The sequence below is a fragment of the Macrobrachium nipponense genome, chromosome 5 (genome assembly GCF_015104395.2).
Source record: "Macrobrachium nipponense isolate FS-2020 chromosome 5, ASM1510439v2, whole genome shotgun sequence".
Lineage (NCBI taxonomy): Eukaryota > Metazoa > Arthropoda > Malacostraca > Decapoda > Palaemonidae > Macrobrachium > Macrobrachium nipponense.
Genome location: NC_061107.1, coordinates 90,745,448 through 90,756,661, shown reverse-complemented (window position 1 = coordinate 90,756,661; position 11,214 = coordinate 90,745,448). Strand labels below are relative to the sequence as shown.

The 11,214-nt window shown below is 39.4% G+C and overlaps 1 protein-coding gene across 20 annotated transcripts in view; it reads right to left on the bottom strand.

Moving 5' to 3' along the window:
- Nucleotides 1-3,551: 3,551 nt before the first annotated feature.
- Nucleotides 3,552-11,214, bottom strand: part of LOC135215498 (histone deacetylase 4-like) — a 434,451-nt gene continuing 426,788 nt past the window's right edge. For all 20 annotated transcript variants that reach the window (XM_064250273.1, XM_064250278.1, XM_064250277.1 and 17 more), the window contains 2 exons: nt 5,533-5,672; nt 3,552-5,116 (listed from right to left, as the gene is read on the bottom strand). In XM_064250273.1, the coding sequence (XP_064106343.1) occupies nt 5,029-5,116; nt 5,533-5,672 (228 nt within the window). In that variant the 3' untranslated portion in view covers nt 3,552-5,028. The remainder of the gene's footprint in view (nt 5,117-5,532; nt 5,673-11,214) is intronic.

Genomic DNA, 11,214 nt, shown 5'->3' with positions numbered 1-11,214 from the left:
TTCCTACTTACTAATTCCCACTTTCCACTATCTAAATCACTCTCATCCTGTACCTTAATCTCAACTCTTCTCATTTTCATTCATTTTCTTTTTATCTTGCCCACCATCCTTACTAATCTTCTTCCCTCTAGCCCTGTCCTTACTCTCAACTCCCTTCTTACCCTTCTGCTCCGATTTATCCATTCTGTAACTTCTCTTTCTTCTCCTCATTTACCACAACCATATCACTTTCCTCACTCACACTTTCATCCACTTGTTCTTTCACTTTCTTAATCGCTCCTGGCCCATCACAAGAACCAGGATGCCACCCTCCGACCACTCCCTCTCCAAAAAAACCTTTCATCGTCTCCCTTATCATCTCTTGCACATCATTCATCCTCACTCCTAACTTTTCGTCCATCTTCCCAACCAATCTCTCTTCAGATTCTTTCACTTCCTCTTTCGCACTCCTCAGCATCCCTCCCAACTCCTCTAACTCGCTCTTCAGCTCCTCACACTCCACCCTTAACCTTTTATTCTCTACTTCCAAATGCTCTTTCACCACTTCTGTCAACCTCAACTTCTCCTTCAACCTATCCACTTCAGTTACCCCTTCCATACTCATTTTTCTTCACCAATCACACAACCCACCACACCAACCGTCCTGCAGCTGCCACACCAGCAGCCCCACGTTGGGCGACAATAAATAATGTGGCGGGATCACAAGCTAAAACCAAAAAACTCTCTAAAATTACACTTGTACTCACCACATACTTGACACACTCAGGGCGAGGAGCTGCGCTGTCCGCTGGATACGGCCGTCATAAAACAATACACAAACAAACAAACAAGGACTACAACCATACAATAATTCAACAACAATACAACAAAAGACCACTGCACAAACAGTCACTAACAACATAAAAAAACAACAACACAAGTCAATACAACCACCTACAATACCGAGGTACCGCCACAACTCGCCAACAACACTCAACAACTCACAACTCTAACAACTCATCTACAACACAACAAACTCACAAGCTTAACAACCCTCCAACACACAAGCACAACAACTTCAGCAACACAGGCACAACAACTCCAAGTATACAATATCAACAATAATTGAAACAATTCAAAAACACACAACATAACTGACCATCAATGCCTTCAATACTGACTCCACTGAATACCTTTTCTGACTGGCTGCCCAGAACTCTGATCACAAACTCACTGACTGACACGGCAACTGCACCAGTAGACAACCCAGAACTCACCAACAAGCAATTCAATCATTAATCATCCATCCTCCAATTATCCCCCTCTCTCTCTCTCTCTCTATACCAACCACGAAACTTTCTCTCTTTCGATGTTGTCAAATGTAACAAAAACATCATTCCTCCATTCACTTTCTACCCCCTCAGAAGATCTATTATATTTTTCCATTAAGGAAAAACTAGACTTGCACTACCGAATTCCATGTGGTTCCACTAACTTCTTCATCCCACACTTAACTGCTTGGAGATGCTCAACCACCTTCTCCCAGTAAGGGGATTTTCAAAAGTATCTTAGATTTTAACCTTAATCTATTGGAAAACTAATCATGGCCTTGTATCAGAAACAGTTATTTGTGTATTACTCTGTGTACTGTTCTAAAGGAATTTTCAGCACCTGTTCCCATGTATACATCAAAGATTCTCCACTTTATACTTTAGAAGCTGAAGCTCCATGATTTCCTCAGTACGTATTGCATCATGGGTAACTGGATCTGTCTGAGATGTTGAGATCAGTCAAGATTGAAGCCCTACGTTTCAGTATCAATCTCCATGGAATTTATAGTTCTAAAATTTTATATGCAGTCTTTCAAGATTCTTGAATCAGTTTCATTGACATATTTATTATGAAACACTTTGTTAGCTCTATTAGCAGTTAAGAGTAAGTTTACTATAAGCACTCTCCACTAAGGCTATTGTAAAAGGAATTCTATTTTATCTTTTTGCCTTATAGCTGAGAATGGTGTTATAACAGTTTTTCAGAGAACTGGAAGAAGTTTAATATTTAACCTCTCCAGTGGAGAAGGAAGAGGAAATACTTCTCTGTCCTGTTAGGGCAGTTACAATTCATTTAGATAGGTTAGGCTTGGAAGAGGCAAAGTTAACCTTTTGTTTGTCTTTTCAGAAAACCTAGAATGTCAAAGAATGCAATATTCTCTGTGGCACATGTAATCAGGCCAGTGGATTCCGAGCTATGCAGTTCTATACTTTTTACCTTTATTGAAGGTAAACATTTATAATGTGAGAGGAACTGCAATTTCATTTAGTTTTATGACAAATTCATTTCTTTAGGTTGTCATTAATGGGGTGCAGTGGAAGTGCAGTTTTGGTTATGCCACTCACTAGTGACCTTAAGTAAGCAGAATTGCATCTGAAAACGGTAAAGCCCTTAGTCCATCCACTACTAGTACCAGGTAAAGTATATTGTACAGAATCATACCTTTATATCTTAAAGGTATTTAATTTTGGTGGAATGTCGGTTTTGGGGCTTTTAGACCCAGGCACAGAGGTCCCTTCATGTTATTTGTTTCAAATTGATTTCCTTTTGGCTGAACTGAAGCAATGTTCTTGACAAGGCTGCTCTTTGCTGCACACATACGAGAGCCTTGCTTCCTGAATGGAATCCAACTTCTAGGGGCATTAAGATCCAAAAAGGATTCCAGATCAGGTAGGAATGTTTTGGGTTTCATGCAAGAAACCTTTAGCTTGATTGGCTGTGCAGATTGTCTAGCTGCACTACCCACCATTCTCTTCTGTGTGGGAATCGGGTATTTTTAACAGTAGTTAAGATTCATCTTAGATAATATGGGTTATCAAGGAGAATTCTGATGAGCTAAAGCATTTCAAACACACCTGGTGGAGAACAGGTGACCTAGACAATCTTATAAGTCACTCACTCTTTTCTTTTGTTGGAGTGCCAACTCGCATATTGGCACGGCAATATAAACTATCTTTAACAGTAGGCAAGTATCCAAATAAACTTATTATGAAAATATGTACATTTTTCCATGAAAAGTAAAATTAAACACATCAATAAAAAGGAAAATAATGCCAAGAGCTGTTCAGTACACGGAATAAAATAGTATAAAAAAACTTAATTATTGCTACTTCACAGTGGGCAAGAAACAACAAAAAATATATAATTGAAAGGAAATTTATTGTAGCTTGGCATGGTATTAGAAATTAGTGTCTTTATTACTTTTATTTTTGGTATATTTTCTTTATGGCAAAGTATAGAAATTCTTTCTAGTTAACTTTAAAACTTCATTTGGCAAACTTCCTTTTTTTAGAGATCATGAACACATGATGAATTACAAGTATTCACTTAAAAAATGACACCAAATGATTGTATTGTAAATTTTACAGACAACAGTCAAAGGAAACTATTTCTTTGCACATTTGCAGGTAACAAATTTCTTGGTTCTAGGGCCGATGTGATTTGCAAAGGTTAAGTGAGTCAAAGGGTTAATATAACTTATACAAGAATTAACCAGAGTGGAAAAGGAAAAGAAACAAACATTAGTACCTGTTGAACATATGCCAGTTTATTATGTGGACACCGTGACCATACAAGGACAAGATACAGGATACAGGAGGGGATGCTCATGCCTTCCTGAAACCATATGAATGGCTGGTCCTTTATTGTAAAGCCTTGAGCTGAGTAGTACCAGAACACACATCTTACATGCCTGAATTATTGTGGACAGGGGGTTGTGATTCTGACTAGTGCTCGTGAGCCTGGTGTAGATGTAGAGGTAATTATGGATTTGTACAAGTAAGGTCCCAGCAAGGCATTGTGGGTCACTTACCCTCCAAACAGTTTGGCCTCTATGGTTCCTTTTTACCTTTGTTTTCATTATTTTCTTTACCGAGATACATTAGGTGACAAGATATAGTACAGAAAGGCAGAAGTGTGGAAAGAGGAGCACTTTACCCCAATTTGCAAAGGGCAAGCCTTTGACGTAACATCCTGGCACAACACCTGTGAATTGTCCCATGACAATAAGCCCAATAGCATACCGATGCAAATAGGTACCACCCAACCTTTCCGCTAATAAGTAAGGCTTGCAAGTAACATGTTTTGTGCACTTAAGTGACATAAATTTTACACCATCAGGTGAGGTGAACAAATAAAATCTGAAATACATAAAATTGAATATATATAATATATATATGTATATTATACATTTATCTACTAAACACTATATGAATACTAACATATTCAAAGTTAAAGTCTGTCAACAGAAAAACATCTGTTAAGTGGTTGGCACAAGTATTAAGGTGTCATGATTTAGCTTGAGGCTGGTCCAATGATAATGACATTTTGTATTTTGAAATACATTTGCACTGGGCTGCACATTCAGTCAGGAAACTGCTTCTCAGCAGTACATACAAACTTACTCTCATATTATGTAATGAAAATAAATGTGGTTCATCAATAAATATGACTGCATAACTCAGTCTTGTTTACCTATGGAACACTACAACCTTAAGAAATTTAAGACACCGTGTATGCACATCATAAAAATCTACCTAATCTTTGGTTCATCGAACAAGCCCAAATGCGAACAATGGGCACTCATCACATCTTGACTCACATCACTGCCTGAAATAGTTCCAGTGCCCTACCCAATATGGGGAGAGTCAAAGACACTGCTGCCAAGTGTCAGGTTCACTCAGCAAATATCATCACAAACCACCTTCTTTATAGTTTTCATCACTGGGTGATGTACGGACATCTACCACACCGGAACAATTAACACTAAATATCACTGGTCACTCGGCAAAGAGGAGCATGCCTAGGGCCCCCTCTACCTGCAGAGGGGCAACCACAAGCAGCACATTGAAATGCAAACACAGTACACTGCTTTCACAGCACTGTATCTGGGAGGCAGTGAAGGCCTAAAATTAATGGGTAACAGTGTTTCTGGATTCTAGTACACACTCTGGACTTCAAGATATTCTTAGTGTTTTTTTTATATTTTTATATCTTTTGTTACTTCACTTCCGTGTCTTCTTCCATGGGTTCTTCCTCATCATTTGGAGTTTCAGTGGCTGGACTTTTTGGTGCAGGTTCAGGACTCCTGTAAAGAAACAATAACACCATTTAACGTCTCTTACCATTGAAGGTGATCATTTGAAAAACTTAGGAATTCATTTGTAATTACATTAGTTTGATTTCCAGATGTCACGCAGTTCATCTAATCCTATTAGATTTAACAAGGTTCACAATCATGCAAAATCCTTGTACTGTATTCACCACTATGAAGTTTTTTGAGCAAGTCTTAACATAACACTAAAACATTTTTCCCATTCCATTCCTACCCATTCATTTTGTATGAACTAAAAATCTCATTTTCTTTTGTCCACAATAATGCACAATGAAAGAAATGGCAGAAAATATCCTTGGAATATTTATTAAATTATAAAATACTATGGATCAAATATCCAAATACTTGGGAATTTTTAAAACATAAAATTCAGTATAAACATTACATACTGTGATTGTTGACTCTGAGGATCAACTTTCAATGAGGCCATTGCAGACACAGTTTCCTGTTCTTCCTCTCGTCCCTGAGCTTCTAATGCTGACAATGCAATTGCTCCACTTTGCCTTCTCACAACTGGCCAATGAATACTCTGTGGAATAAAATAAAATTTCATCTATATAGATAGGGCCATCTGACAATACTACAGAAAAACTACAGGTGATCAGTCTTTAAGATAAGAATTTTTAGAATTATACACAGTTAAAAAGGGACCTTATTATGACATCATAAACCTTTTCTCACTAGGCTTTAGCACAGACTGGACCTAATGTTGTAAGTGCTTAGCTTTTTTTTATATGAGCTTTCCAACCTGGTGATGATGCTTTATTAAAAATACTAATTGGTAAGTGAATAAGGCCAAGATGTGACCAAATTCAGTGTAAGGAAGCTGCCTGCCTGATTCCTGGCTAACAATTTCCCTGATCTGCAGACTGGACATTAGTTAACATGATCCACAAGAACACAAGCAGAATGCAACCAGTGGTCAGAATAACTATTCTGCTTCCTCAGCAATATGTTTCACAACAGAATAGCACTGGATAAGATTATTAGGCTCAGTGAAAGCCAGTGATCCATGTAGCAAGACTTATGCAGGGGTACTGAAAAGGGTAAGAGTTGGATTTTCTATGAAGTGGCTGGCACATCAACAGCTATGAGTTTTTCCTCTGGAGTGAACATTCATGAATCGCAAAGTCAACCCTGATTGCTCAAAAACAATTACGGAGCTGTAACTTCTCAAAATAAAGGTTCACCAACCAGCAGATTTTCTCTCAATATGGATTTGGGTCAACATGTAACCTGTTCAAACCATGGTAGAAAATCTATATACTTTCGTCTGATGGGCCAAAACCAAAATAATGGAAGCATACGTGTTTGCATGCTTAGCACTTGCAAGTCCTATTCAAAGGAATAGAATGTCTCAAATGTGTAAAATCATAGAGAGCCCTATATTTGTTTTCTCATCTATTGTTGTAAGACACATAACTGGCAATGCTGTTAGTGCATTTAGCCACAAATCTAGCCATTTACTCTGGACTGAAGTGTTAATCTGAGTTGGTATACTCTAGACTGAGGTGCTAATCTGAGTTAGTATTGACACGAGTCATTTATGGCCCAGTCAAGTGACAGGAACATTTTCATGAAAAATTCATTCAAATATTATGGCGCAAAATAATAGTACTCATATGAGCTTAACTGGGAGTTCCATATGCAATTATTTGGCATCATTAAAAGCCCTGCCACCCATCAAGGCTTAAAGGAAATACATAACTTCTGCTCCCTTACAAGCAACCTACTTTGCTTGTACTATTACTTTTGTTTCTGGCTCCAGACTTAACTATGCCTTATTATAGTGTCATAAAATAAAAATTATTTGACTAGACAACACTGATGTCCTAAAAATGACAAAGTTTTTATCACTTTGTATTTTTCATAAGTAACATACCTGAGGTTTTAACAATAGGATAAGCTTCTTGCACCAGCTGGAAACAGGTTAAAAACAATCAGATTGTAAAGCAAGGAATCTGTGGCATCTGGCAACTCATTTGTATACAAGTTGGAAGGTAGTCACCGATCAAGCATAGAACCTCATGATGCGCTAGTATTTCTTTGACCGCCTTGGAGAGTGCGTGGTCGCTTTTGCTCTCCTCTCAAGCTGGTTGCTTTGTTTGCCCATGATTTGCTTTTGTTTCATTGTTTTGTGTAAATTATGTTGCGTGCTTTGTTACTGTTTCAGTGTGTTTGTGTTGTGCTTGTTGTTATCATGGAGCCCTCTAATTTTGCAAAACTTCGTCAACGCTTGTGTCCAGGCGTTCATTGTTTTCTGTGCTCCAGGTTTTTGGCTATTACCATTACTGATCCCCATACGACTTGCAGTTGTACCATTACTAATCCTTGTCTGGAAATGTCGTTCCTAGCCTAAGTTGCAGTGGAGGGCATTTAACAAGAAGATGGAGCATCATAGAGTTTCTACTTGGCCTTCTTGGGAGGGTTTTTCACCTCCTCATTTGGAAGTTTCAGCATCCCTCTCTTCCAGGGGTGTCCCCCCCCCCCCCCCATCGGTTGTACCGCTGTCTCCTTCCTTTTCTTCCATTGATTCGTCATTGGGAGTATCGGGAGTTGCACCAGATGAAATTATGTTTACTGTAGCCCCTTCTCCCGTGGGATCTATTGTCCTTCCCAAGAGGGAGGAGGCTACGCCCTTTGTTTCCTTTATTTCAGATTCCAAACCAAACAAGATGGTTGCTGTTTGGGTGTCTCTAGGCCTACGGGGTTCTCCCTCCTTGAATGGCTTTCTTTCACATTTCTTGGCGGCTCGTGACCCTCCTCCCACCCCACTGGTATTCCACGCACCTCCAGGCCTACATTACTTTGGTTCATGAGCTGCCTGTCTGTGCCAACGTCGACACTTGCTGGTTCATCCTTTATCGCTACACCAGTGAGGCCATCGACCAGTGCTACCATTCAAGATGTCGTGATGTCACTCCTAGCATCCTCTCACCCTATGACATTATCTCTTCCTCTCGGTGAGCCATCATAGACGTTTCAAGCTGTGTTTGAGAGGCTGGACTCTGTTTTTTAAGTTAGGTATTCTGCTCTCTCTGGCAAAAAGAGTCGAAGAAGGAGCGATTCTTCCCCTCCCCCTTCTAGCAAGAAACATTGTAGAAGGATGAAGCTCTCTCCCCCCCATCTCCTTCTGCTTCTTCATCTCCCATCTCCTCCTCGCCCTCAAATTAAAAGGAGAATTACAGACTTTGCAGCGTCTCTCCCATACATGTATGTGTACATGCTGGCGGGAAGAGTGATTTGCCGACTTCTCTACACAGCTGTGTTTCCCCCTTACACGTACATATTTGTGACGATGGAAGAGTCGCAAGTCAAAGGAGTGGTTAGCCATTTTCTCTACACAGCCGTGTCTCTCCCTTACATAAGTGTGTTCATGAGCGCGGAGGTGTCGTGAGTGACGAGAGTGTTTCGCCGACTTCTCTACACAGCCGTGTCTCTCCCTTTCATGTACATGTTTGTGATCATGGAAATGTCTCTCCCTTTCACGTACATGTTTGTGATCATGGAAGTGTAAGCCCCTTATCTCAAACATCTCCGTCTCCTGTACCTGTTCCGGTCCATCGTAAAGATGATAAGGTTCCGATTAAGAAGTCAAAGGTTCCTGCTATGACTCTGTATCATACGTTTTCCAAGGATTCTTCTCTCTGCAATGTTGAGGTTGACAGTCGAGAATATCTTGAACTGGAAGACGAGCTCTCCCAGACTGAAGCGAAGGAACTTCTTGGACAAAGAGTGGATTCGAAACTGAAAATAAGCATCCTTCAAGTTTACTGACAGCAAGAAGTTGTCTCTTATTGCTGACAAAACTGTCCAGGACCTCACCATCCTGAACCTTGTCCTCCTTACAAAGTGATTCAAAGTGGAAAGGTTGATCACTGATCTCCAGTCGCCTGCAGCCTTTGGACCAGGAAAATCCAACTGTAAAACCCTGGAGAGCTAAGTTCTTAAGGGAGCCGTGAGTATGGGTCAGATTGAGAAGGGGTCTGTCCAAGAGAGTGGGAAGAGAAGTTGAAGGGTAGTAGATACCCCACCCGTAAAACATCTACAACCCATTTCTCCGCTCCAAACTACTGCTATTTGGCCCTATGGCCTTATGGCATCCCCCCTACCTGTGGCACAGAGAGGGAGAGGCACCCCTCTGTCCCTTCCTCTAGAGCTCCTCCCAGCTTTGAAGGGGCAAGTTTTAAAGGGACGCTGATGCTGTCTTGACTTTGATGGAGTAGAAAACCGAGGAACTCCAGAAGTCTAGACAACTTGACAGGAGTAGACAGTATTGTCTGCCATTGTAGAGGGGGAGGAGGAGGACAAGAACAAGCCTCTGATTTGGATACTGTCTGATGTACTAGCCTATCCTTGGTATACACTTGCCGCCGGCCGATCACATCTTCCAAATGAGTTCTAGGGAAAAGAAGCTGCAACTCAAGGAGATCCCCATTATGGAGAGCCAACAAGGACTCCAGATCTACTGACCCCGCCACCTTCGACAAGGCCACGTCTCTCCTGGTTAGGAAAAGGTTAGCCCACAAAGTTGCACTAAGGTGGCCTTGATATGAAATGATGGACCTTCAGATCTACCCTGATCCAGGGTCAAACCAAGTTTAAGATGCATTATGTCCAAATTAGGGTGACAGGAATTCAACTGAATCACGTTAGTGGAATAATACAGATGCTCTCTACTACAGTATACGTTGATACACTACAATACAGTACTTTTACTAGTAAGTACTTTATTGAATATTATACAAATGTAGTGCAATAGTTTTTGAAGAAAAAATCCAATAGTGACTGTGAATGTTGGCAAAGCTAACATTGGTATGAAATAGGGCTATTGTAGCTACAGTCAGATACCATACTGCGTATAATTTAAAAATTGTGTTACAACATGCACTAAAAGTGACAAGAAATATAGTACTACCAAACTGCTTATGTACTGAAATTTTTAGGAGCTAATTATATAGATAAAATTTTTGGTATATCTTTACCATATGCTATTTTGTACAAGTGTTTTCTATTAATATTCTCCAGAGCCCTAAAATGACAAATTTTTAATTCATTTGTATTTTTCATAGCTAACAAACCTTGTCTTTAAATTAGGATAAATTTTCTGGTGCCAGCTGGAAGCCACTTGACATATTTAGTCTACTATACAGTGGACCCCCCGTATTCGCGTTCTCCAGATTCGTGGACTCACACATTCGCGGATTTCTCTGGGGAACGTTTCCCTGCATTATTCGCGGAAAATTCGCGCATTCGCGGTATTTTTCTATGATGAATATCCACAAATTCCTGTTTTTTTTATGAATTTCATCATAAAATACACTTTTTGTGATAAAACTATTAAAAAACCAAGTATGAAAATTTTTAGTGGGTTTTTCTTGAGTTTTAACTAACAAAATAGGCTGTTTTTAGCATTTTCATAGTGGTTCCAAACATTCGCGGATTCTAACTATTCACGGGGAGGGTCTGGTACGCATCCCCCGCGAATACGGGGGGACCATTGTATATGTATTTCTAAAATACTCTATTTTACTTTAAATTTTCTACAATCTATTTTGAATATGCTGAGCAATGGTTTGCATGTCAGCTGTTGATGTTATGTAGACATGCCTAGACTACAAAATTATTTAGGCTACTGTAACTACAGTCATGATACCAATCACACAGATGCATGGTACTGAAATTTCCAAAGTTTGCAACAAATTTCTTTCAACTGATGAACATAAACAAAAATAATGCTTCGTGGTAGGTTTTACAAGGTTTTCCCATACCTACCTACATGCTTGTTTATTTTTACTGTAATTTAATGTCATATACTATAATATTTCTTAATTTTGCATCATGTTCTGTATGGTATTATTTTAAAAATGCTGAACAATAATACACTAAGATTAATAACACTGCTAATGATATGTAAAGCATAGAGTTTGTAGGTAAGGTAGCTATACTTTGCAAGCACATTCGAGTATATTTTCTATTGATATATCCTACTTAAAGTCCTGCCCTCGTGATGCACGAGCATATTTCAGACATTGATGCGTATATACTACCTATACTAGTATAAAACCATA